This window comes from Rhodamnia argentea, chromosome 3, assembly GCF_020921035.1.
Source record: "Rhodamnia argentea isolate NSW1041297 chromosome 3, ASM2092103v1, whole genome shotgun sequence".
Lineage (NCBI taxonomy): Eukaryota > Viridiplantae > Streptophyta > Magnoliopsida > Myrtales > Myrtaceae > Rhodamnia > Rhodamnia argentea.
In genome coordinates this window covers 30,664,067-30,691,636 of record NC_063152.1, presented here as the reverse complement: position 1 = coordinate 30,691,636, position 27,570 = coordinate 30,664,067, and the positions used below count along the sequence as shown (strand labels likewise).

Genomic DNA, 27,570 nt, shown 5'->3' with positions numbered 1-27,570 from the left:
TTTGGGGAATTGGAAAATCGAGACACGGTGGGCCTATAATTTAATTGAAGAAATCGATGGAAATGATTAGATTAGTGCAACCTAATAATTTGTTTGGTGGGGGTTAATCATTTTAAATAATGGAGCTATCATATTCAATTTCCTAGTTCCTGTCGTCCCCAGAAATCTCCACCAACCAAACATGCTTCCGCATAAAGATGACCTACTTGGGGCTCGTTTAGTCAAATTTCTTAATAATAATAATAATAATAATAACCTTCTTGATTCCTAATTTCAACCTCGGCACTCAAATCGACTTGATTCTCAACATGTAACGAAATCGTACACAAAGCGTGAGAACAATGGCCAATTCGAGTTTAGATCTCAATGAGTTTGCCAATTACTCGAGCACTTGATTTATTTGTTTCGCTCGAATTGAATTAAAAACTCGAATTCAATTTGACAAACTTAAATTCAAAAATGCAGCATCAACGCTCGGCATAATTTCGAGGGTTACCTATGATATCCCCATCGACTAGAAAATTATCCGATACACGTGGACAGAGCATTCGTCGGAGACATTTAAATATTAAAAAAATAAATTCAAGGGACAAAAAAAATCCGTCCGACCAGCTCAAATTAGCGTGCTAAAAAAAAAATGCGCATTTTTTTACTTAAATTTCGTGCGCCGCACGTGCGGTCCAACCGGGAGCTAACCACATTTGATTAACTGAAATACCAAAATGGGATTCGCGTTTAGACGGTTAATCACATGGTTACCAGCTCACGCGGTCACATGTTGTCTCCAAGATCAACAAAATCTCCGAATCTAATCTCAAAGCTGTCTTCCCCCAACAACAACGTTCTAGGTAACCGCTCCCACGTGCACGTGTGCATCGGCCCCTTTCCCTTTTTTTTCCACTCATCGGACGGCTGGGATTCGCCCTCGCCATCTCGCGCGACCGGCAAAGCCGCGGAGCGAGGGTGCTCGGAAGGGCACGGATGGGATTTCGCGCGTCGGGGGGCGAAGCGGAACTTTGACCGTTGACCGGATCCGAGCATGGGGGGCGGAGGAGGAGCCCCCGTGCGTTTCACTTTTGCCCCGGCTGGGGGACGCACGTGCTGGGTAATGGGATCACACGTGTCTCGAGCTGTCGTCCAGTTGGACGATGTATCGGGAACGGTGCGCCACGTAGGATTCACATGAGTGGAGATAAAGGAGGGTGCCAACTGACGAGGTAATTAGCAAGACATGATTTTTTTTTTGGTTAATTAAATCCGTTGATTCATAATTAAAACATTAAATTGAGAGTACCCTACAGCCTTGCCGCATTAATTTCCACGAAATACGAGGAACCAGCGTGGAGATTCGTACCCGATCTCGATTTCCGTATAAACTCACAGTATGTCGTAGTTATATTTACATGTCCACTGCTAAATACATATAATCCGTAATTTTCTTAATTTCTAAAAATAATGGTCATAAGTTTGAAAATCACGCATTTTTACTTAATTAATTGATCGACGATGGCTTGTTAATAAACCCCCGTTGCAATTGCAACTTAGGCATTTCGGCGTCATAAAACTCGAGATTTAGAAAAACACGTTTTGAAGAAAAAAAATGCAGCCGGTGCATGCAATATTAGTCAGCGAATCACGACAACAAAGTTTCAATGTCGTGTAACTACATTTATTTGCATCCATTCGATGAGAATCGTAAAACCTGATAAATTTCATGATAGCGTGAACTCGGCAACTTCTGCAGATTGCGACGGTCTCGATCAACCGTGATCTCTTACGCAATTTCTTCTCTAATCCATGATACGAAATGAAAGTTTCTGTTCCTGGACATTTTAATGTTTTTTTTGCGGGCAGTGCGACGGAATCGTTGACGTAACGGGGTTACTGGATCCGTGAGGATTCTCTATAATGTGACGGTGGGTACCGGCACATCACATCATACGGCCCACCTTGCCTGGCTGAAGTAGATCAAAGCTTCTGGTGGCCGTACGATGGTAATGAACGGCTTGCCGTTACGTCCCAAGTTGTCGTATCTCCCCCTCCCGCGGGGGGGAGAGAGAGATTCTCTGATGGGGACGCGACCAGCGCACATTGATGAGTCTCATCATCCCCAAGTTGTTCCTGGTGGGGTCGAGACGGGGGCCCGCCGGGGGAACTACCTGCCCTCTAGCAGATTGACACGTGGCTAGAAGCATGGAGTTTCCATGTGCTATGCGGGGGCAGCACGGTCATTTTCCCCCTCGCGAGCCCCGCGGGTCCTGGTTCACGTGATGTTCACGTTGCAGGATGCGTTCCGGGTGCCCGGCCTCGTCGCGTTGGGACCGATGGATGATCACATCGGATAACGACCCGATCTCTCTATTCTCTACTGTTTTGTGTTTTTGGCCAAATAGAAGGTTGATAATTTTCCCATAGGTGCATAATTTCCGTATTTTCCGATGCGCTCGTAACTTCGTGTAATTGACCAATCACATTACGACAACATATTTTGACAGCTACACGGCGTCCCAAAAGTCATACCGATTCAGCTTTTTAATAAGTTAAGAAAATGACACAAATTGTCCTCGAATTCTGATCCAATATGTAATGTAGTCAATGCACTTCTAATTTGTAAAATATGGTTTTATTGACTTTTAGTTTATATTTAATTTAGTCCATGAAATAAATGAAAATGTCCAAAACTATTATTCAGGACAATATGAGACATTTTCATATAGTTCGTGGATCAAATTGAACATGTACAAAACTTCACGGAGCACATTGAACAAGTTGAAAGCTTATGGACCACGTGACACCTCAAAGTAAAGTTTATGGGTCACATTGAACAAATTAAAATTTTAAGGACCACATTACACATTGATTCAAAATTTACGGATCATTCATGTCGTTATCGCCGATACGTTTAGGGAGCACTTGATGACGAATATGTGGAGACGAAATTTCGTAGGGTCGAAATTCCCCTTTCGTCTCCTTTTCGCAAAAACAAAAAGTTGTCAAGAGTGTTACTTATTCTCTCATGCCTTTTAAGGGTTTTTACTTATTTTGTGTGGTCCACTGTCGCTATCGCTCTCGCCTTCTCTTCCATTCTCTCTTTTATTTCGAAAAAGAAGGTCAGTTGTTGATATCCATACATTTCGGATGTTATATACGATTCGACGTTCTGTGTTGTGTCCTCGGCTAAAGGTTGGTTTTCAATGAATGGGCACGAGAAGAAATACAAAACATGGTTTAATATAGCATGGTAAGCAATTTATATATGAAGAGACCTCATCGAGATTGGATCTAAGCAAGTCCTTAAACTACTCATCCGAATTTGAAAGCGTAAAGATTTGTGGAGGGGAAGAAAAATATTATTTCTCAATTTGGGATGTAATGGTGAGGAAGGTAGACTTTACATTATTTTCGGATGACTACCGTCGGATAGGCTCGTATAGTAGCGATCCGTGTCTGAGGTGAGTTATTTGAGTTTTAGCTCCTCTATTGTTGCTTAATGCTTCGCACAATATTTACTAACAAGCTTGCTGGCGACGAACGGAAAGGACCTTATCGAGATCTCCATACCCAATTGAAGCACAGGGAATTTGACGAAGGGGACATCACCAAGTACCCAACCTAAGGGCCCCCAACGGGGACCGAGTTCACGTGCCGGTCACATGGGGGGAGGCCCCCCGTACGGCCGGGATGTAGGGATCGGCTGCGGGAGGGTCCACGATAGAGACGGCAATCAAAAACCGGGGCGGGGTTTCTGAGTGGGAGCACGTGGGACAACTAGCACGCCACCTGTGGGGACACTCAATCATCACCCGACATCTTGTCGGTCGCTCGCCTCGCACTCCACCTTATTTTATTGCGCCATCATGCACATGATTATCCCTGTCCCTCCTTTTTTTTACAACCAACACCCCCGAAGCGCGTGTCGCGCACGCTCTTTTTTAGGGGTTGTTAATGAAGGGTTTCTTTTTTTTTGGTCGAAATGAATGGTTTCTTAAAAGAGTGCTTTTTCGGCATTTATCGAGCTACCAATAAAGGGTATTTTCTAATTCCTAAACGTATTCGCTATTCTCGTATTATTATTTTCTTGAAAATCATCAAGTAAAATATTTTTAACAAGCATTTCCCGTGAATAAAATATTTGACATTGAAAGAACCAAAAGTGCCGGTCCAACATTGACTTTAATGTAAAAAATTTTCATCGGATCACTTAAATACCACTTATTAAAAAAAATAATTACTTAAGTGTTAGGTCCAAAATTGGATGTGACAATATTTCATCGATTTTCCTAACTTACATGACTCGTTGGCATGGCCAATTAGCAATAATAGTTCTAAACCACGTCGGTTATGTCTTTGCCCCAAATAAACCCTGATTTAAGTAGTTTTAATTTGTGCCTTCAAGGCATTTGTTAACAGGACACATTAGTTTGACCAAAAAATAAAAAATAAAAAATAAAACACATTAGAAATACGATGTGAAATTGCACTAATTTTCATACTCCTTGGTGTATGATATTATGTATCCACTCGATTCATTACAGAGTTTTTGATACCTACATATGAGTTATAGTGTCCCGAGGCACTTGTTAAACATCTAAATAAGAGAATCTTAATAGTTTCAATACACTGTTCTCCAATGTACTACACAATCAGTCCATTGAAAATCAATGTCTTTCTTAGTTAGGTATGGTTAACATATACCTTGGGACACTCTATAATAAAATCGTAGATCGTTATTGGCTGAACCGAAATTGAGGTGGTTGGGATAGGATGCAAACATTATAATTGTTGTCAACCCTATGCGCACTTTTAAGGCATGTTAGTGTCGCGACCCATGGGTTGACCAATTTTGACCCGTTGCAACATTGCCTTTATTTAGAGGTGGCAAAATGGGACGTGAATTCATATTTCAACTCATACTATTTAAGTTAGATGAAATATAGTTTGCCTAAAATTTATAAAACTAGCTAAAATGGGTTTAATAAAGCAAAAGACAGTTAAGGGTGTGTTTTAATGGCTTTGCAAAAAACCCAACTTCAACCAATTTAATCAAAGAGCAATGCTCTCCAAATGCTCGCGTGCGTGCTCGGGGAACCGATTCCCATGCCGAGTCCCTCAAGGGTAATCCCCGGACCTCGGTGCCCGTGCCCGGGTCTCCCTTGGCCTTGTCCAAGTACCTCTCTCCCTTGCCTAAGTAACTAGCGCCCGGCTCGAGTCCATCGAGACCGAGCTTGATCAAAATAATTTGTGCCCAAGTTTCTCGAGGCTAAGCTTGAGACTCTGGTGCCTGTTTTCGAGTCCACAAACATCGGTCTCGAGTCCATTGAGGCCGGGCTTGAGATCTTGGTACCCATGCTTCGGTCCATAGAGATTTGGCTTAGGTCCCTTGAGGCCAATTCTAAATCCTATTTCTTGAAAAAAAAAAAAAACTTTTTAAGACGTCGACAATCAAAACACGAAACTTTAACATGAACAAATAACTACGTGTCTACTTGATCAATATAAATAAAATGATGTGACCGTTTTGTTGGATTATAAATATTTAATTTTGCTCTCAAAAGCGTAAGATGGGCCGATTATCGGATAGAATTGAGAACTGAATAGGAAACAATCGATTATTGATTCTAAAACTTGTTTTTGCTCATCTGTCGGTGTGGCATTCACCCACATCTCCATATTGCTCGTGTGCCACGCGAAGCCCTAGCCCTCCACTCGACCCGAGCACCTAAGTTGCTTCACCGTCTCGGCGAGCTGGCCCATGAAATCGCCCACTTTTTAGAGACAACAACTCCATGAGAAGAACTGCTTAGAATTGGTGCCCGATTGAATCGGGTAAGAGTCGTTATAATCATAATGCACAAAAATAGATCAATACAAGCACTTAAAACACGACCTACTTTTACCTTGGGCGTGGTATCACGCGCTAATAGACGGCAACCCACGAATAAAGTCGTTTGTCTTTGGACTGGTAGGAGTGAAATTTCAAGGGCGTCTGCAGACAGCGACAACTTAGTCTCCAAGACTCCTTAATATTAGTCGCATGAGAAAGAGAATTTTCAAAAGGGAAACCCAATAAATTTTGTGGGGCCCCCCTCACCGCACATAAATCAACCGTCAGATTTCGATAAAAAGAAAGAAGTTGCATCGTCCCAATCATGGCCGTTCGCTCCCTTTGATTTTGACGGCTGTCGATAAGCTTTTCCCTCCGGTTTTTGATTATGGAAGAGTCTTGCGAAAAGAGACGTTTGTCGGATTTATTGGTTATTCTCGTAATTATTAGGGGACGACTTTGTTGCGCAATCGAGTAATTTCGCCCTTTATGACTTGATCAGCTAGCATCGAATGTCACATCTTTTATAGCATTTAAGGGCGTTCAAATTTTGCGTGAACTTTACTACAATTTAGTAGAAATCAAATTCATTTATTCTTCTAGATGGAATATCTTTTCTTTCGAATCTAAAAATCACGGTACAAAAAATTTCTATGACATTTCATCTGTATCGGAGAAAATAAAAATAAAAATAAAATTTGGTTCATTGTATTGGAAAGTAATCTCATCATTATTATAAATTCATGTTTCCCTTAAAAAGAAAGAAAGTAAAATCATACGACACGTCTTTGTTAATACTTAGCGTGATTTGAAAAACGATTTTTTAGCTTTACAATACCATCTATGAGTTTCATTTTTCACAGGCCTGCCCCTTCAAGACATTGGCAATGCGAAGTCAACTTATCAAGGCTCCGTTTGTGCCGTGGAAATTGAGATATTTACGAAACATATTTTCTAGAAAGTCATTTTTCAGAAAATGACAATATTTTTTGGTGTTTGGCTACAACTCAAAAAATGAATTTTCACCGTTTGGTATAAAAAATGAGCTAATTTAAAAAATGACTGTCCCCACGGAGAAAATTATGACAAAATTTGAATTATTAATTTTTTTTTCCTTATCTTTTCATTCTTCCTCTGCCTGTCGTCGGCCACAGGCGAGGCTCGAGCCTCGTTAGTCTCAAGCAAGGCGCCAGCGAGGCTCTTCCTTTGCCCGTGGCTGGTAACCGGCAACCGGCGGAGGAAGAATGATAAGGAAAAAAAAACAAAAGAAAAAAAAATTAAAAAATTGAAAAACAAAAATTAATAAAAAAATTCATATCTTTTTAAATGATTAAAAGGAAAAAGAATATGAATGAGTGCGTGGAGGAAAGATGATGGAGAACGATTTCCTCTATTCTAAAAGAGAATATCATTTTTCCTACTTTTCAAAATGTTTTTTCATTGGCGGAATTTTTTTTTTACTAGTTTATTTTTTTTTAACCAAACGCTGGAAAATTCATGTTTTTTTTTTCCTGAAAGTTATTTTTTGTAAAACATAGGAGTGTAAAGATAGGTGTCTTCTTGATTTACTAACAAGAGAGAGAGTCTTAGAATAAGAGTTTTTGCGGTTTCTATTCACAACGTGCTCCACAATTCCAATGTTCAAGCATGTCGATGCAAATGAGGACGCTCGTGAGGAATTTAAATGTCTCCTCCTTAGTCCACGATTTCTCTTTCGTTTGGCTAGAGTAGCAAACAAGAAAAGCCTCTCAATCGGAAAAGGTCCCTAGCCAAATTGATCGTGTGATTGAATTTTTGCGTCCCGATTAGATTTTCATACTCAATTTGATTGGGCGTCCGACGTTCGTTTTCAAAGCTAAATCTGCCTGATAATATTGACGTTGACGAAACGAAGGGTGCCCATCACGATACTTTCACAAAAAAGAAGAAGTTTTGATTAGATTATGCAATACTTAGTCACGAGAAATACATAGATTTCTTGGTTAGAGAGAGATAGAGAGAGATAGGTGGCGGTGCACAATTGCAACCATGAATTATTGATCAGGTGGATGACGATACACATCTTTAATTCAACTGAAGACGCATCACCTGCATAATCCAACCAAATCCAAAGAAGACAGGGCATAGACATCGATAAAAGTTATATTCAAACCGGGTATCTGACCGATCTATGATTGTCGTCTTTTCTTCTATTTATTATATAAAACATTTTTTCTTCGTATGCATGTAATGGCAATTCCCTCGCCTTTTCGAGTCTTCTTTACTACCCGAATGCACTGCAAGTGATGATATATAAGACGTAATCGGATCACATTAGCGGGTCGTGACGATACTTGGTATGGCGGAAGTCGGGAAGCTATATAAAAAATATAGTAATGGAGACAATCCTCTTCTCTAACTCTTAACAGGACTATATGATCCTCTTCATTTCTGGTTACAAGATTGTCTTAAGTCTATTTCGTTTTGGGAAAACATCACGTGTCTTATCGACTTTTTCGGACCCTATAGAGCGCGACTATAATTGTCAAAACATACATACTATTATGCAATCTAACAATGAACAAACAAAGAAGAACAAAAAAAGAAGAATATCTATTTTACCAAAATAATTGCAAACACTAAATAATTTAAACACGATGATGGGAAAAAACTTGCTAATTCCCTGAAAAAAAATCTCACCTTCAGGTCAAATCTCAAATATGCTTTGAATTTTTTTTGTCCGAAAAGTAAATCTCTAACTTTCACTCTATGCTTAAATCTGCTCGTGCGTTAAAAAATCTTTACAAGTTTCTTTTAGATTATCAATATGAGGAGATTGTCGTCGTTCCATACGGAGGTGGATGTGTTGAGTAAAGTCTCGGGTTCTGATAATAGGCTCTAACCGGCTCGGATGTTATGAATTCCGAATAAATTAGTGGTAATTGGGCAAATTTAAAGTCCGAGTGACAGTTGGAGATTTTTTTTTTTCTATACACAAAAAAGTTTGGAGCAGAATTGGGATTAAATCTCAAAATGAGAAGACAAAAATTAGTTTTTTGTGAGCGCCATGTCATGAGTTGATGTAGTGAGCCTTTTTTGAATGGATCCACTTCTAATTTGACACTCGTCTAACAAATTAAAAAACTAAAACGCTTGTCCATTTATCTCTCTCTCTTCCTCTCCATCTAGCCAACACCTTGCCCAAGGCTTCCCTCAACCGTCACCGCCGGCAGAATTGTCAACGCTATGTCTAGGTCGACCACTGCCTCCGCAGTCTTCGTGGCCAGCTTTGTCTTCCCGAGCATGACCTTCACTCAATTGTTTTTCTTGTTGTGTTTTGGGTTTGCAGTGCTGCCCATCACGGCGGCTCATCCATGGAATCTCAACCTCGCCATCAAGACTCGCGGCCATTAATGAGCTGCGTTGCTAGATATGAAGGCATGGCTCTAGATCTGGAAGTTCAAATTTATCTGTGGTCATACATTATCGATTTTACGGTCGGCTTCGTCAAGGGTCTTCGCCAAATCTTGAAGTTTTCAATTTCAGCTATGTCTTTGTGGTTGGCTCCTTCAAGGGTCGTGGTCGTCGTAGTGGACTCTGGAAAGCTAAGAAAAATCCCTCTATTTTTTCTGTCGAGCTCACGATCTCGGTCGGATCCGACCAGAGCGAGAAAACTCGTGCTGGCACAGCGACCATGGCGGGGTAGTGCGGCAGCTTGCGCTGTGGAGATGGCCGAGTCGGATTCTCAAGTGGCTCGGCAGACGGTGATTGGATGGAGGAGGAAAAACAAAGAAAAATAAGAGTTCTACTTTTTCGTGTATACTGATCATGAGTGTTAAATTGTAAGTGGATCACTAAGACAAAAAAATGCTCGCACCACAGCTAGTGACACGATACTCGCAAAAAATCGAACATTTTCTTTGAAGTTGAATGTTTTCTAGGGAATTAGGCCGAAAGAAATACAAGCGATTCAAGCATTTCTTTTTTTTTTTTTTTAGAAGATGAATTGATTGTAAAACTACCTTTTCTTTTTTTCAAAATAGTGGATGACCAAGTACATAAATTTATTTATTTTTTTAAATTTCTTTTCCACTTCAGTACATAACAAGCACAAAAAAAAAATAAAAAAAATATGGAGGTGGCTAAGGAAGGAAAGGAAACGACGAAGTGGGGGTGGTAATGTAAGAAAGAGCAGGGCATTATTATCCTTGGGGAGGGGAGGCAAAAGCAAGTGTGCGACATGCCCATATCATGATCGACATTAACTGGCCTTTCCCTGACATCCACTTCTCATCATTTGATTTGAGCTTCTTCTCCTTTCTCTCTCTTCTCTCTCTCTCTCTCTATTTAATCCCCCCAAAACTCTCATCCACACCATCCACACCTCTCTGTACCCGTCTGGCTTCCTCTCTCTCTCTCTCTCTCTCTCTCTCTCTAGACGAAGGACATCCAAAGCTCCGTGCTCCTTTACGCGGAAAGACCAGAGAGCCATCGTCATGGGCGAGAAAGATGATCTGGGCTTGAGCTTGAGCCTGAGCTTCCCTCAGAGCCATCTTCACCGCCATCATCAGCATCCACAATCTCTGCAGCTGAACCTCATGCCCTGTTTGGTCCCGTCCTCTGCTTCGTCTGCTCAGTCTGGGCTCAATCTTCAAAAGCGAACTTGCAACGACGCCTTCGCTTCTTCTTCAGGTACTGCCACACATGAATCTGACGTGCCAAGATCCGAGCTTTTCTTTTGGGTTTTTTTGATACTCCCGAACCACATGCACATGCTCTGTTTTTCCACCCACTTCCTTCAGAAACTTATTCAGTGCAGTCAAAACGCCGGCCGAACAAAAATGCGTCGTTGTTTATACTCCCCATGAGTTTTTCGAGTCCAAACAGAAGAAACTGTAAGATTTAATTAACCTCAGTCGTGACCAAGATTGGAAGGGGGGTAAACAAATACGGAAGTAAAAGAGAACTCGAGTCTAGTTTTCATGGCTTAAAGTTTCAAGCTTTGGTCTTTTTCTACAAACCAATCCCACTAACCCGAAGGAGAAAAAATCTTCGCTTTCTTCTCTAATATTGATCCCCAATCCCTCTCGCGCGTAGATCGGAACTCCGAGACGCGATCGTTCCTTCGGGAGATCGACGTGAACAGAGAGCCGTCGGCGGCGGTGGCTGCGGCGGACTACGGCGAGGACGAGGCCGGGGTGTCGTCGCCGAACAGCATGGCGTCGACGGTGAGCGGGAAGCGGAGCGAGAGGGATCACCAGAGCCAGACCAACGGCGACGACCTCGACAACGAGAGGGCGTCCTCTCGCGGCGGCGGTGGCAGCGACGAGGAGGACGGGGACATGTCGAGGAAGAAGCTCCGGTTGTCCAAGGACCAGTCCGCCGTTCTCGAGGAGAGCTTCAAAGAACACAACACCCTCAATCCTGTAAGTATCGTACGGATTCGTATATACGAGATCTGCCGGAAGGCTTGCTCGGAGAGAATTTGAGTGTGTCTAGAAATTGAAAACACGTAAATAATTCCGAATATTCATATTCGTGAAAATATTTTAATAATTCGAGGGGGCTAAACGTAAAATTAACCGTGTTAAACTGAGATCTTTGTTGAGGGATCTGGGATAATCTTATTATCTGATTAAGAAAAATGACAAGCACGACACGTTTACTTTTGTTTGGTCGGAGACAAAGAGCGTGAAAGAGCTGGACAACAAAATACTAGGGTTAAAGTATCAAGTTTAGAGCGTTTATGCAATTTGATTCTTAACTCTTTTAATTCGTGCAATCTGAATCACTTACTTTCATATTATACAATTAAGTTCTTTTACTTTTTTTGATTTGTTCAATTAAATCCTCCCGTAAATTGCTTGCTCCATGTCGTCGCATGGTGCTCGGGTGTCCCCAATTCAGCGCTCGGAAAAAATGAAGAAAAGAAATCGTAATTTGATAGTGTCAATTGTAACGGGTAAACGAAATGCTTAATGCGTAAATCAAGAAAGTTAAGAGGATTTGAATGAATAAAATAGGATTTAGAGGAGCGCATCACATAAATCGAGAAAGTTGGAGGACTTTGATTGAATAAAAAATAAAAGTTAGGATCAAATCGCATAAATGCTGAAACTTAAAAGATTAGAAATAAAAACCAAAATGCTACTTTCGTGCTCTTCATCAATATAGGGGCGTCTTCGTCATTTCGCAACTGATGGTCGTATTTGGGTGTTTCATGCAGAAGCAGAAGCTGGCGCTGGCGAAGCAGCTCGGGCTCCGGCCCAGACAAGTGGAGGTCTGGTTCCAGAACAGAAGAGCGAGGTGAGGACACGTGTCATTTCCGATAAATTTTCAACCCCCCTTTCTCCTCGGAGATCATGTCGGTTCGGTCAACGAAATTAAACTGACATTAACGATATGTTGCGCAGGACGAAGTTGAAGCAGACGGAGGTGGATTGCGAGTACCTGAAGCGGTGCTGCGAGAGCCTGACGGAGGAGAACCGGCGGCTGCAGAAGGAGGTGCAGGAGCTGCGGGCGCTCAAGCTCTCCCCCCAGTTCTACATGCACCTCTCCCCTCCCACCACCCTCACCATGTGCCCCTCCTGCGAGCGCGTGGCCGCCCCGCCCCACTCCGGCCGCCCCCTTGCTGCCGTCCCGCCCCACGGCCACCCCGTGCCCCTCATCAACCCGTGGGCCCCCGCGGCCGCCCCCCTCGCCCATGCCGCCTTCGACGCCCTCCGCTCCTGCTCGTGAGCCCGGCGGGGGGGTCGCAGTCGGGGTCGGGGTCGCTGTCGTACCCGTGGGCGTTTTGGTCATTTTGCAGGACGTGTCGCGGTCGAAGCAATTGGGGGAATTGTACAAATTGTCAGTAGTGTTTGGTGTCTAAGGATATGGTTTGTCGGAAATGAGATTTTGGAGGGTCGACAATGTTTTGTACCGCGACCCCATCTTTTGCCCTAAAGTTTAGGATTTGGGAGGAAGACCTCGAAAAATTTGTAATTTCCGGTTAATTTTACTAACCTATGAACATTGGTTGTCTGATTTGAGATTTGGGAGACTGAACATGATGACTGCATGATCTAATTTGTTTGATGGGTGCTTGGATTTTTTTTTTCTTTTTGTCATTTCGCAATTTATTCTTGATGCTTAGTTCCTTACTAAGACTATAGTGAAATCCCGTGGGAAACAAGATCGCCTGCCGGCGAAAGGCTTTTTGCGTTCAGTCAATCTACACAGAGTGAAGCCGTCCCTAAGGAACTCCAAAAAAGGCTGTCGTCCAACGGGTACACGAAAGTGACGAAGTTGCTTTGACTATAGAATCATGCCTGTCTGTTGGAGCGAATTAGACGATCGAGCCGAGGGATGCCCCCTCTTCCTCTCACTCTCCTTTTCCTAAGATGAATCTTGAGTCATCAAAGCTTTCCTGACTCGGCCTGGCCAGGTCGCCCTACGCGACATTTAGACCTATCAATATGGGTCTAAAGCCCATATAAGACCCAATTATCTATTAAATGGGTCATGTATGGGTCAATCTAAATTTGAAGAGCCCTTCTTAATGGGTTTTAAAATTTAAAGCTTGAAATAAATGGGTCTAGATGGGTTCAGTTTAGAACCCATTTTCAGTCCGTTAGGTTAAGACTCTTCATCTCTTCGCTTTCTCCTTCGTATAGTCAGAACTCAGAACCTTCATTTCGAGGGCCAGTGGCCATCTTCGCTCCTCCTACCTATAACTCCAGACGCGTCAGCCTCTCGTTTGACGCTTCGACGAAGAAGCGGATGCTGCCTTCTGGAAGGAGCTCTTGGAGGAGCTCGGAGACACTGACGGCGATGCCGACGGCGGCTTTTGAGGATCAGATCTGACGGCCGTTTTTGGCCTATCTTCTCCCTCGAGCTGGTCAAGATGGGGCACGATGGCAGCGAGGAGATTATCCGGTCGGCCACAGAGCTCGACGAGGCCGGGATCCGGTTCAAGAAGAACGAAACGGACAGCCTTAAGGACATCTCCTTTCCAAAGAGCCCGACAGCACCCTCGACGCCGTGCACAAGAAGGTCAGCAGGTACTGCAAGAAGCCCTGGAACGTGTGGAGGTCTAATCTCATCCACACCTACTTCAGGAACGCATGGGCCATACGGTCTCTCATCGCCGCCGTCTTCCTCTTCGCGCTCACCGTTATTCAGACTGTACACAGTGTTCAAGGCAGTAGCCGGGGAAGCTGCGGCGGCAGATCACGGTGGTCCGGCGTGGAGGAAGGGGAAGTCCCCGATGGAAATTTGTTGAGATGTGTTTTCTTTATTTTTAATATATTTTAAATTTGTTATAGTACAGAAAGAAAAAAGAAAAAATATAAATTATAAATTATAAAAAGGAAAATAAAAAAATAAAAAATTATGAAAGTTGTCTACTAAATTTATATTGCATAGAAGTGTTTTAGCAATATAAAATTATAAGAAATAAAGTTTCTTAAACTATGATAAATAAGAAAGTGTATTAGCAATACGGATTGGGTTGGGTTTGGTATGGATTAAGAACTTTACCTAATGAGTAGATGAGTCATAAATAGGTTAATAGGTCAATTTAGATTATACCATTTATTATCTAACCCAACCCATCCATTTGACATGGATGACGACATTTTACCCTTTGAATACTAATTGAATTAAGCATGTATTAGTGTTATTAGTTGAAACTTTTTTTTTTAGTGCAAATTCATGGATTGATGGCTGTCGTTTTCCTACCTTGGCCTACTTCGTAATTTTCCCCTTTTCGTATTCCTCGAGTCTAGAACAAAAGAAAAATTTACTTATGCTCCGAGAGAAGGAAAAACCCAATTGGTAGGTTTGATTCGGTTCCGGTGGCGTCGGTCCTGGTTCTCGATTCCATAAAATTGAAACGCGTGATTTTTGATTCTGTTCTCGGCTTTAGGGGAAATTGGATAGGCCGAATTGGGCCAATTTTTATTTTTATTTATTAAAAGTAAATTTAATATTTCATTGATTATTTTTTTAATGTCTTAAATGTAAACCTAGTTTTAATTAATATATTAAGATTAAAGTCTATGTTGCTCACCAATATTAATTATCCACCGATTCTATTGGACCTTTCAAGAACCGAACTGGACCAATCTTTCCTAGGATCATTCAGTTCGGTTCCCTGTTCGTGGATGTGATTAGACCATATTGGGAGCGAATTACCCCTATATTCTAGTGATTGAATTAATGATTTCCGGGGGATCAAGCTCGCGATGCATCATCGGTTTGAAGTTGCAACATATGGTCTTCACAATCATCTGATTTCAATTCTACCCGTTTGATTTTTTCTCCGAATAAAAGAAATACCTGAAAGAGAAGGCCCGAACTTTTTATTTCTAGCTCGACTGGCGGGCTTCACCCAAATGTGGAGCCCCGAATTTCGATCCGACCCGATCCGGCCGTCTGCACTTTTCGGCCCAGTCCTTAGCATGCATACCCATTGAGCAAGTCTGCTTGTCCTTGAACTATGAGCTAAAGGTCTTGTGCCATCTATCTTTAAACAAAACCAATTGCAACAGACAAATCCTGGTTTTGATGCGATTTTAGACTATCTTGACCTATTCGATTCGATCGTATACAAGACACCGATCTAATTCGAGCCAGTACGGTTTTTGAAAATGTAGTTGCAGAGCACGATCCATTGCAAATGTCGTCTGTATCCGCGAGAATTGGTCGAGCAAAAATGTATCCGTGAGGATCGGCGCATACTTTGTATTGCAAAGGTTCAGCTTCTTTTGGTTCATTTCTGCAATTCAGCTATGCATCTAGACAGGGGACAAAGAAATGCTAGCACTGTTCTATTGAATCCCATCTCCGAACTCTCTCTTGATGAAACATAATTGGAATTTGCCAATACCGAATGTTTCTAACGTTAAACCGCCACGGAAGTCTAGTCTAAGCCAGCGACCGACTGAAAATATGCCGAATTACAGCTTGGAAACTTGTTGATGGCGCGACATTTCGATGCAAGCAAAGCAAGAAGATGGTGCTCATCCGATTTGAGCACCAAGAGAAGATTCCCGATGCACATCACAGCATGGGAATGAATGAGAGAGATAAGCGAATGTACAAGAGACTTGCTTTGGCTCACTGAAGTTTCCTAATGTCTCCACCAGATGCATTACTTTTGCACAGAGGAATTCAACTGCAGCCATGAACCTGCCCTGCTTTTACAAGCAAAGGGCCAAAAGATCAGATCATAACCAGGAGTTAAACAAGGAAACGATTCCATTCCATGACCATCCTCCTCTCTACACTGCACTCTAAGTTCAAACCACTGCCATGCCTTTAAAGTAGAGCATATAAGCAAATTCAAACATGAAACCGAGGTCGGTGAGAAAAAAAGGAAAGAAAAATCGCAGAACAACATCGAAAATACTTTGCGTTGTACGCCTCGATAAGCGGAGGGGTCCTCAAGTTAATATCTACCTAGAAGCGTTCCTACTGATCTCCGCACTCGATCTCTTGATCGACTGGATCCGCTGAAGCCTTATCTGCTCCCTAAATTTAGCTATGAACTCGTCGGCTTTCTTGTCCACGTCTGGTCCTCCGTCGCTGATGCTGCTCGAATCGGCTTCGACTTGATCGTTGCACAAAGCCCCTTCGAAGGCATCTTCCTCGCTCTCTGAATCTTCGTTGGATTCCACGATCATCTTCTCAAGGAATTCCGGCCTCCCTTCCTTTGGAGATTCCCGGGAATACGGCTTCTGCACCGTGCTCTCGGGGGTCCATTTGTCAGTCGCGAACGGAATTTGATTGAATCCCACAGTCTTTCTCCTCGGTGGGTTCACCAAATCATCTTCGAATTCTGTTTCTGCCTCTTCGTTCGGGTAATAGTCTCTAGTGTCTTTTCCTTTCCAGGTACCTGAGTTGGCTTTCCTCATTGGAATTTCCCTGTTGCTTGCATTCGTGTCCTTGTACTCACAGGAGAAGCTCCTTCTCATGTCCTTCTCGTATGAAATTCCATTGACCTGAGAGCTCAAACTCGAATTCAGTTTCATGGACGACGATCTGAAATTCATAGGAGGTGGCGGTGGGGGTGGTGGAGGGACCGGAGGAGAAGAATACTTATGAGAGTTCCTTTTCCTCACCAAGTCCTCCGGAGTTTTTGTTTGCGACTCCGAGGATAGAGAAGGTGATGGAGATAATTTCCTCGGTGAAGATAAGGACGGCGAAGGCGACAGCTTTGGGGACGCGGTAGCGGAATTGGGTCGAGATGACCGTGAAGTTTGAGGCCTAAAGGGCCGAGCCTCGTGTAGATTGGTCTCGGATTCCTCCATCGAAGGAATGTCTATATCCTCCTTCACTTCCATTCGTCCTGATCTCGATCGCCATGGAATCGGCGACGGCAGGACGACGTTATTCTCCTTAGAATTCTCCTCTGGTCCGACGAGATCCAAATCCACAAGCGGTCCTTTCCTCTTCTTGATCGAGCTCTTCGAAACCCTCTTCGAGCCAAAATTGGAACTAGACCTACTGAAAGAGTTAGACATGCCACTATGCTCATCAGCAGTATCGCTAGAATCGTCTGCGACCCGCGACTTTAAGCTCCGAACAGGCAAAAGCAACGGCTTTTCGCCAATCCTGGAACTCATACCTATCTCCTCATCAGCAGAAGCGCTTTCTGGAGCCACAACCACCATGGGCTCGTTCCTAAAATACTGACTGCTCCACGTCTGGACTCTGTTCTCATCAGACCCAGACGGGCTATCGGCTTCCTCGTCGAAAACAGAGGACACATGAAGGAACCTAGACACATAGGACTGTGCACTATCGAATTTAGAGGGGCCGCCACTCTCTTTCTCAGCCTCCTCGTTCGATCTCCTGCTAAAGAGGCCATAAGAAACCGCAATTCCCACAAACACAATGTGGAGAAGCTCCCAGCTTCTGTTGGGCACGGTCTGGTTTATGAACTCAGGGGCGTGTGAAGGGAATAGAGGGAGGACCACAAGGAAGACTGCAACTATGAGGGCTTTGAACAGGAAGTGGGTGAAGAACTTACTCGTCCTCGCTGGGTTTCGCTCCGAGATCAGGCCCTGTTTCTTGGTGCAAGTGTCTGCATCAGCCATTTTAGGGATCTTGCCTCGATCTCTGGCGCTTGGAAAGATATGAAGAGGAAGGAGGTGAAGAGAGAGAGAGAGAGAGGGAGAGAGAGAGACAAAGAAGACTTAAGGGTTAAGGAAAAGTTGAGAAAGAGGAAAGCAAAGAAAGAGAGGGAGAGAGAGAGAGTGGCGGAGTCGAAGCGGAAAAGTTTTTGAGAGGAGAGCAGAGCAAATTATCACACTAACGGAAGCTCTACTCTGTTTTTTTTGGCCATTTGGGGCAGCAACTTCAAACATTTTTATACTTTTGAGAATCCGATCACCGGAGATTTGCAGAAGCCTCCTCGTTCTAAACTAGACAACTTCGCACGATCGTGTTCGCCCGACACTCCCTTCCTCTTCTTTTTGCTCTTTATATTATCCTAAGAACTCCCGAATACTCGAAAGAAGTGATACTGTTATCGTAATCTTGATAGTTCTGTCAATATGTCCGTTGCATACGGCCTAAGTTAGTAATCGAATCACGGATTACGCGGTCTAAATTGAGAAAAAGACATGTAATCTGAAGCAACAGCAACATCAAATGATTCCTGGGGAATCTCTGTGGGGACGATGCAAGTGATGAACAATATTGGAAGAAAGAAAGTGAAAAAAAACAAGGGGAATGTGAGAGGATATAGGTTGCGTGGAAGTGGTCAGGATTCTTCTTTTGGACTTCGTACGCTAGCTTTTCCTTGGAGGTCATACCCTTCGTCTAAGATGAATTTAATATTCTGTGCGTGATTAAATTGCAATGTTTGCCACTTTAGGAGATGATCCTAGATGCTCTTAAGGGCCACGCAGTCTGTGATTTATCTAATCATGATATTGTTGCTAATTAATTTGCCATTTTCCCCAAGTTAATTTTAGTTATCAATTGATAAATACTAAGATTCCGTAAATTCTTTTTTTTTTTTAAATGGGAATAGAAAAGAGAAAGATAAGTTGGGCTGCTTCCGGGGTAATCTCTGGACAAGGGAACGCAGGATCGGGAAACATCTCGCAAGACCCACAAATCGCGTAAATTAGGGCTTTCGGCCTGTGCGGGCGGGCTCCAATCTAGAGCAATTTGCACGCAGTTGATGGGATTCGAACGAGCAATCTCCGATCGCGAGTCATACTGTTCGCGTTCCATTTTGACGGCGTGCTCGGTTTTTCATGGTAAGGTATATGCTTGAAGCATAAAGGAACGGCAGGTGCGTATCTAGGCATTGAATGAGGCCAGTGAACTGAATGAGGCCAGTGAACGGAAGAAAAGAAAAAGTTTCTTTTGGTTTGGTTTGGTTTGCTTGTCCCCACTCACTGTTTTACTGAAAATTTGCACATAAGCACTCCGTAAATTTCGGAAGACAAATTTGGCATTAAAATAAAAAATGAAAAACCACGACCAGATCTCGTTTTCATTCAAGTGTCCCTAACTTTTTTTTTTTTGGTCGGAAAATTGTCCCTACTTCATCCGATGATAAAATCTAAAGCAATTGTACATTTTGAACAAACTAAATATTTTGTTATATTTTCACGACAAATCTCGTTTTATATAACCACATCGCGAGTACAGTTCTTCGTCAATTCACGAATCGGGGTAAAAATACGGGCCAAAAACTCGAATAATTTACCCTCACGATATGTGATCGTTTTTCAAGCGGCGCGGGAAATCGAACGACGTGGCGTACGCCTTATCCACGTACACGCGCCAACGATCTCTTATTCAAACCGCTAAGCCGAGTCAATCAACGGGTTTCCGCGCGGCTAATGTTGTCCTTAGATCATGTTTGTTGCTGTGCTGGAATGCCATCAGCTTAAGCTGGATGATAAGGTATCTGCACCTTTGCTTGCCCAAAGCAATTTTGACGCCGAAAGGTTTTGCGTTGGAAAGACTCGTTGACACAACGGATCGGATTCCCCCCACATTTAAACATTAATTATTCTGTTTGAACACCCTTTCTCCAAAGCCCCCACTAATTAAGTCACCGTTTGAATTTAATCGCTTGTCGATTATACATCCGAAAGATGTTAGTTATGCTCGAAGAATGTATCAAGCACGTGTGCGATCGAGACAGATTTATGCGTCGGAGGTGGAAATCGTATTCGTCTCCAGAAGAAAGACGCACTCCCGACTAGAGCTGTCAAAATGAGGAAAAAAAAAAAAAGGGGATTGCAAGCCCATCTTTTAACCCAAATTCACGAAAGCTGGTCATAAATGGATCGGCTTAAAATTAAAATACGGGTCATGAATGGGGTTTCAAGTTGAAAAGCTTAGGGTGCGCATGGAGGTCAGAAAGCAGAACTTCAAAGCAGAAGATGATTTTTCTACTTTTACTTCAAATTAACTTCCGATCAGAAAAATTCGTTTGATTATGGTTGAAAATTTCTACTTCTAGAACATTATTAACAAAATCTTCGACGGCCGACCGGCGGCGGCCGGCGACCGGTGGGCGGGCGGCCGGCGGCGGGCGGCGATGAGCGGTCGGTGGAGGTCAATGTGATCGAAGAAGTGATTCTAAGGTGGAGAAGTAAAAAAAAATTACTTCTCAAAGTTGGCAAAAAAACTTGCCAGAAGTTAAAAATTCTACCAGAAGTTGAAAATCCTACCGTAAGTCAATTTTTTTACCAAACGGATTTCTACTTTGGCAAGGTTTTTATCAAACGGATTTCCCTGCGAGATTGACTTCCGGCAGAGAAATCCAGTAGTAGAAGTGATTTCATGCGCACCCTTACAAATCCCGATTGGGGCTTCAACCGATACGTGCATCGTTATGAATTTTCGAGATAATACTTTTTTAAAGTAGAATGCGATCGATGTTTCCTTGATGGATGATCTCTCTAATGATACTTTGCGCCGAATTGCTTCTAGATCCTTTACGATGGATTTGTTCAATCTTGGTGGATTTCACACGTAGGAATTGCACGTGCATGTGATGAGACGCAGAAAAAGTTGTAATGTCCTCTGTAAAGTTGATCGATCGGAGCCTTACTGGATGATTTGTCGGATCATATCTGGTTTTGAGAAAGACCTTTTCTGTGAAAATCAAGTGCAGAAGAAACTTGCAAAAGAAGGAAAAAAAAAATTATTCCAATTTTTGTCAATGATTTTCGTCTTTTGCTTTTTGACCAGCATTTTTCTCCTAAAGTTCAAGAATTAAGTTTGAAATCGACGCAATAAATTATGGTCCGACATATATTTCCTCTAATTAGGACAAATATTGATATTCTATCACTTGTTGATTATTTGAACCAAATAAATTGCATTAGCGCTTCGTTTCTTCCGTGAAAAATAGATGAATTGAAAATATTTTCCTAAAAACGACTGGTCGTATCGTTTAAAATAATTAGTTAATGAAAAACGTTTTATCGGCAACATTTTATATCTAAACATTTTATAGCCAATGAGTAAAAAAATGTTTTACCTACAACAATTTATATCTAAACATCTTGACGGACGATGGAAATATCTTTTTTTTATTCATTTTTATAAACGATACAAAAGATCATTTTTATGAAAATAATTTTCAAAAAGTAAAACATAAAAAAGAAAAAAAGAAATCTAGACACGAGGTGTTTATCTTGGTTCCAAGAAATGATTCCACTATAATTAGTAGCATCTCTCTGTTATATCCCACCAGAGCGCCTTCTACTTCTAATAGACCATGAACTAAATCGGAATCATTTTCAGCGAATCCATAAGTAGTGATCTCATTTTTTTCATCGGGGTTTGGGTAGAGACCAAAGGTCTTGAGCGATCTATCCGGCAAAGCAATTCAAAAGATAAAGAAGTATCGTTAATTTTTTCATGCTTGTTCCAAGTTCGAAGTACTACTTGTACAAATATGAATCCCAATAGAAATAGATGATATATAATAGTAGCTATTCATGGCCTAAACCCAAATTACTATTGATAAAATATATGTTTAAATTATAAAAACTCTTTGGCGGCTCAAGGGCGCTGTCCTTGCAACCACCACGTCCCTCGACCCCCGCCCGCTAATCAAGGAGCGAAACCTTTCTCACTCAATGACGGAACTTTTTTTTTTTTTTGAGGATTGAAGAATTATATGATATTTTTGTTCTAGTTTTTGCCTCTTCTTCTCCCTCTAAATCAACTTTTCCTTGCGATAATAGTTTAGTTCCTATTAGTATCAATGATACCAGTTGGATCTTAGAAGTAGAAATATAAGAAGGCACGACCCCTTCTCCATCAAAAGATACAATACATAAAGTAAAGAATTAACCAAATTTGCCCGACGTAGAGGCAATCAAGAAAGCCGCATACGTGAATGTATAACCCATGGAAAAAAATAGGCTAATTCAACCAATCTTACTTCGTGGATTCTTGTCGATTGAGAGTATGGACTGCATCCTAAAAAATAATCTAGATGTAAAGCACTTGTCTTTTTTGATACTACTAATATTAAGAACACTCGCAATGTTAGAAGAAAATGTTTATCGGGTCGGCGGATTTTAAGGCTAACATAGCCAGATATTAACATCTGAGTTAACCCTAATTTTTTTGCTTTAGCAAATCTCAAATTTAACGGCTTCTTATTAGTTAGGAAGCTCCTGTAGGCATCCAAAATAACACAGAGATTTTACCGATGAATAAGATGGAAGATCGTGGTTGACCTTTATCGCGGCATGACGGTCGCCCCTCGGGTCGCCTCCGGTCCTCCCGCGCAGCCAGCCTCGCCTCCCTCCGGCAGTCTCGCTCAGACTCACAAGTGTCACGCCTGTCTTTCTTGCAGTCGCAGCTGTTAACCAGGTAACGCCAATCGCTTTTGCTCGGTTTTATTCTGTTAACATGGTTACCTAGAACGACCTCTTCTCCGATAATACTGAAGTCAAGCGTGTTTTGAGCTGTTCGTCTGATTTCGAATATCCTACGTCGATAGAGTTTTGAGTCTGGTTGTGAATCTGGGTTTGCAATGGCTGTAGTCTGTTCCTCAATCGGTTGCATATAACGTGTTTGATAGAATGCCTCTGAGAATACGAGTCAGAAATAGTTCCGATTTGATGACGTGTCGCTTGATTCGGGCAGGTGATCAATTGACATGTCAATGGAAGTGGAGAAATCCTATGATGCGATGACTCCGATAATGGGATCAGAATCACAGTGGGAGACATGATGGACGGAGAATGAATGAGTGAGAACTGAGAAGTCAACGAGAAAGGAGAGGAGTGCTAACATTTACATGCCGCAACAGAACTTGTTCATTCAATTAGAAAAGAGTTCTTCCATCGGGGTTGAATTTGACTGAGCTTCTTCTTGTTTATAACTCAGTCCCTTGTCAGGTTACTTCATGCGACTCTCCCACTAGTTTTCATGAATCGTAGGACGCATTTCATTTGAGAGTACACAGATTCATTGCAGTCACGAAATTCAGCAGCATGCCCCCGGCCAGATTTTTTATTGTTGGACCGATGGAGGGAGTGCCCTTAAGATAAAAAAACCAAGGAACCTGCCCTCTCCGCATCTGTTGCTAGCACGAAATGAACAAAAGGTTGTATCTTGAATGCAATCAATCTGCAACCTTGCCTCGCGGCCACAACTAAAAAGCCCAAACTTCTTTGCAACCCATGTCACTCTTGTCCATTGCTCGCGTGATTTCGGCCTCAGTCACCTCCAAAGTTCACACATTTTCAACCTTGCACTCCTCTGCAACCTCTCCTGCTGAGAGATTTTACTCTTGTGTCCAGCAAAATGGGGGTAACATTGAGAAAGCCCTTGCCACTGCCCGAGCTAATCTCGACTCTTCGTGTGTCAATGAAGTGTTATCCAGGTGCTCCACTGATCAATCTCTTTCGGGTCTCAGGTTCTTCGTATGGTCTGGTCTTCAGCCGAGTTACAGGCACAGCTCTTATATGTATGCTAAAGCTTGTGAGATCTTTGAAATTAGACAAAACCCACGAGTCATTTGGGATGTTATCGAGTCTTACAGTGTTGAGGAGTGTCCAGTCAGTGTCAAGGGCGTTAAGGTAGTTTTGAATTTGTGCAAGGAAGCTAAGCTTGCTGATGAAGCCTTATGGGTGCTCAGAAAGATGCCCGAATTCAGTGTCAGGGCTGATACAACAGCTTACAATATTGTTATTAGGTTGTTCTGTCATAAGGAGGATATGGATACTGCGGAGAAATTGATGAGAGAGATGAGCGAGGTCGGCCTGTACCCTGATATGATCACCTTTGTGGGGATGCTTAAAGGGTTTTGCAATGTGGGTAGGTTGGAAAATGCTTACCAGTTGATCAAGCTAATGAGAGGACATGGCTGTGTGCCGAATGTGGTGGTTTACTCAACTCTCCTTGATGGTGTGTGTAGGAATGGGAATATGGATTGGACAATGGAATTGTTGACAGAGATGGAGAAAGACGGCGGTGATTGTAGTCCAAATGTGGTTACTTATACTTCAGTTATTCAGAGCTTTTCTAACCGAGGTTTGACAACGGAGGCACTGGGAATATTGGATAGAATGATAGCTTGTGGTTGCGCCCCTAATAGAGTCACAGTTGCTGCTCTACTTGAGGGCCTTTGCAAGAAAGGCCAATTGGAGGAGGCTTATAAGTTAATTGATAAAATTGTCTCAGAAGGTTCTGTTCCAAATGGGGATTGTTATAGTTCTATGGTGGTGTCTTTGATGAGACATAAATTTTTCTGTGAGGCGGTAATGCTTTTTAAAAGATTGCTGGATTGTGGGTTGAAACCTGATGGTTTGGCTTCTAGCCTTATCATAAAGGAGCTTTGTACTGAGGGGAGGGTGTTGGAAGGATTTCAATTTTTTGATGAGATTGAGAAAATGGGGTTCTTGCTTTCAATTGATTCTGATGTGTATTCTGTTCTTGTGCACCAGCTTTGTCTGCGTAACCATATGGTTGAGGCTGCCAAGGTTATGAGGATGATGCTTGATAAAGGTGTAAGCCTCCGAGCTTTATATGCTGATGACATAGTCAAACATCTGAAGAAATGTGGTGACAACGATCTTGTATCTCTCGTGAGTGAGAGATCGAGGTGATCTTGCAGAACAGGAAGTCCAGCGCATTAAATGCTAAATTAGATTGCTTGTCATTAAGGTGCACAAGGACTGGGTGACTAGCTGCCTAATCGTGCATAGAATGGAGTGAAAAGTCCAGAAGATGTTGGCAAGCAATGGGATATTGCTTTCATACGATTCTGCTTCCAGACAGTTCAATCTCCTATTGATGATAGTTCTGCCTGTTACTTATCAGCCTTTTATCCGAGTATTCCGGAGCAATCGTTCTTGAACCTTTTAGAGTACAAGTATTGGCCAATTGCAACTTTTCTTGACTCTGATTGCTGGCACGGTGATTGCTTAGCTTGATTCCTTGGAGATTATGCCAGGCCTGCACCATTTTTGTCAACTTCTTATTGATTTTTTTCGTGTTTTTTCTTTGGGTGGGGGACCGGCGTGATTGTCGGTAAATGATGAAGGAGTTTGTCTTGTTTGGAGGTGTATGGATTGGTATATGCAAGGTGGAGGGATGTGTTCCCTGATGAGGTTTATGCTGACCCTTAAGAGGTTTAAAAGCGCCTTTTGAAGTTCCTGTGTGATGTAGGTGGGTTGTGAACGGATTAAGAAAATGAGAAACACACTTATTTGAAAGTAGTTTTCTTGCACATTGGCATGCTAATAAACAGAGAAAGTTTTTCCCGTTCTGCGGCATTTCTCTTATTGCTGGGGTTATCTTTGTGAGCTAGAGCTGAAAATTCTCTTTTGGCCTTTGGCTTTGCTAAAACATATTGGACACATATATGATGACCAATATGCTTGGGTGGAGTTTATAATTTGCCATCTATTCTTGGAGCTAGATAAGTATCTGCACCTTATATTAACCAGTTCTATATTATTCTATTGGATACATAGAACAAAATTTCAAGGCATTCTTGTGGTTTTCAAAACCAGAAAGCCCGGTTTGGATGTCTCGCCGAAGCCACAAACATAAACGTAAAATTTGAAAAGTTGTGAAAAAATTTAAGGTGGCTTAAAATGATGTTGCCTACGGGTGACACCATTAAACAAAGCCAAGCATTCACTCAACCTCATTGAAGTGACTCCTCTTGCAGGCGTCAGCGTGATGCTTAATATAATGATCTTATCTTAGAGGTTAAGGACGCACTTTAGTACGGGACTATTTTGATTGGAAGCTAATTGCCCTTTGCCTTGGTCCACTCAGTAATCATGTCATCACGCTGCTTCATATTGAAACGGGCCATGTTTTTGTACTGATAGCTAAACACATGGAGAAATATCTGGTTGAGTCTTACTTAGTTTGTACTCAACAAAGAAGCACTGTTTCTTTTTTGTTGGTAAATCAAGTGAAGTACCTCCAAGCTTTAGCTAGCCTGAAAATTTTACTGCTATTTTATGATGGAAAAATGTCTGTAGTTTTCACATCCTCTCTTGCTGACCTTGATGCTTCCGGCATGGATTGCACCCCTGGCAACAACTTCGTTTTGGACGATTCCGAGGACCATATAGGATTTGTGACAACTCTCAATTGTGCAGAGAATTCACACGTCTAACTCATTACAATACTATAAAAGACTAGATGTTCAATCTGTTGCTTTTGAATTCTCGGAGCCAATTGAAACTATACAAGCAGATTTTGTTAGCTAACAGGTACATGTATACCCTTGTGGACTTGATTATTTTTCTCGCTCTTACTATCTTTGCAACCCCCTTCCCCCCTCCCTCAATTCTTAATTGCCTGAGAAAATCATTCTGTACACAAGATATTCATTTAGTGCTTCAATTCAGTTCTCCATACAGGAATTCTCGCGCTACGTGGATCGTGTCCCGCAGAGGAAATTTCCGCTGACTTGTGCTCTACGATTCGCGAGATTGGCCATCAATGAACTCGCGTCAAGCAGGTTTTGGATTGGATCTTTGTGCCTGTTGGTTCTTGGGAGCTTCTTTGTTCATTGGTTGGTGAATATGCAAAGAGATGAAAGTAGTGGTTGAGTGTTTCTGGTCTTAACCAAAAACTTGCAACCATTCATCTTTTGAGTGATCTTTGACTATATTAATGGACCATGATGGCTACAGCTGAAAGGGATGTTTAGTGGGTTGTTGTGACAAAACATTAATGACCCATTTGCTTAATACATGCTCTCTCTCTCTCTCTCTCTCTCTCTCTTTACATTCACTTTGATGATGTAAAGTTGAACATGGAGCCATGAATTTTCCATTGACGATTCGCCTCTGCTTTGACTTTTTGTGCATCGGTTACTCTTCATTCCTGGCTGTGTGAAGAAACGGGCGGCTCTACAAATCCGCATGTACCACACCAAAGTAAGCACCTTTAGAAACTTTTATGAAGTAGCCAGAGGATGGTAGCTGCACCTAGAAGGAAAATCTGGGATTTCGATCTTTCGAAACTTTTGATAAGGACGCTTTGCACGAGATTTGCCGTGAAATCCACATGAAAGCGACTGTGCTACCGTTGGAGATCGGTCCCTCGAACGATCGCAATCGCGTATGCGCCCCCCGAAAGGAAGGCTAGAGAGGATATGCTTCTGGTATGCATGTAGCCTGATGGCATATTCAGAATCTGAATGGTCAATTCTGCATTCCTGTGTTCTCTGCAAGTCCAGAATGCTCTTTACTTTCCCTTGGCTGAGATGAGCTTGTCCTGAACCAGCAAGCATATTCTTCTATATTCCTCCT

At 42.3% G+C, this 27,570-nt stretch overlaps 3 protein-coding genes and 1 long non-coding RNA gene across 5 annotated transcripts; 3 read left to right on the top strand and 1 right to left on the bottom strand.

The window, feature by feature from the left end:
* The first annotated feature begins 10,192 nt into the window (after positions 1–10,192).
* LOC115727296 (homeobox-leucine zipper protein HAT4-like) lies at positions 10,193–12,836 on the top strand. The gene is made up of 4 exons (XM_030657478.2): positions 10,193–10,495; positions 10,901–11,229; positions 12,030–12,109; positions 12,217–12,836. The coding sequence occupies exons 1-4, from the start codon at positions 10,300–10,302 to the stop codon at positions 12,539–12,541; spliced, it is 930 nt and encodes a 309-aa protein (XP_030513338.2). The 5' UTR covers positions 10,193–10,299; the 3' UTR covers positions 12,542–12,836.
* A 3,121-nt stretch (positions 12,837–15,957) lies between these two features.
* Positions 15,958–18,033, bottom strand: LOC115727292 (uncharacterized protein DDB_G0284459). The gene has a single exon (XM_030657474.2). It carries the CDS (start codon positions 17,884–17,886, stop codon positions 16,243–16,245), a length of 1,644 nt encoding a protein of 547 aa, XP_030513334.1. The 5' UTR covers positions 17,887–18,033; the 3' UTR covers positions 15,958–16,242.
* Positions 18,034–22,448: 4,415 nt separating this feature from the next.
* LOC115727293 (pentatricopeptide repeat-containing protein At5g47360) lies at positions 22,449–25,196 on the top strand. Of its 2 annotated transcripts, XM_030657476.2 has the most exons (4): positions 22,449–22,654; positions 22,931–23,330; positions 23,374–23,393; positions 23,706–25,196. In XM_030657476.2, the coding sequence occupies exons 3-4, from the start codon at positions 23,383–23,385 to the stop codon at positions 24,895–24,897; spliced, it is 1,203 nt and encodes a 400-aa protein (XP_030513336.1). In that variant the 5' UTR covers positions 22,449–22,654; positions 22,931–23,330; positions 23,374–23,382; the 3' UTR covers positions 24,898–25,196. The 2 variants fall into 2 exon arrangements, with proteins under 2 accessions (XP_030513336.1, XP_048132828.1); XM_048276871.1 differs by having other exon boundaries at positions 23,374–25,196.
* A 123-nt stretch (positions 25,197–25,319) lies between these two features.
* LOC125314502 lies at positions 25,320–26,297 on the top strand. Its single transcript, XR_007197974.1, has 2 exons — positions 25,320–25,422; positions 25,968–26,297. It is a non-coding gene; the product is annotated as an uncharacterized LOC125314502 (long non-coding RNA).
* The last annotated feature ends 1,273 nt before the right edge of the window (positions 26,298–27,570 follow it).

Bases quoted from the DNA above. Each gene is read 5' to 3' on its own strand.
- LOC115727292 (XM_030657474.2), bottom strand. From the start codon at position 17,886: ATGGCTGATGCAGACACTTGCACCAAGAAACAGGGCCTGATCTCGGAG.
- LOC115727293 (XM_048276871.1), top strand. From the start codon at position 23,470: ATGTCACTCTTGTCCATTGCTCGCGTGATTTCGGCCTCAGTCACCTCC.
- LOC115727296 (XM_030657478.2), top strand. From the start codon at position 10,300: ATGGGCGAGAAAGATGATCTGGGCTTGAGCTTGAGCCTGAGCTTCCCT. The intron at 10,496-10,900 runs GTACTGCCACAC...TCTCGCGCGTAG, and splicing joins CGCCTTCGCTTCTTCTTCAG to ATCGGAACTCCGAGACGCGA. The intron at 11,230-12,029 runs GTAAGTATCGTA...TGTTTCATGCAG, and splicing joins AACACAACACCCTCAATCCT to AAGCAGAAGCTGGCGCTGGC.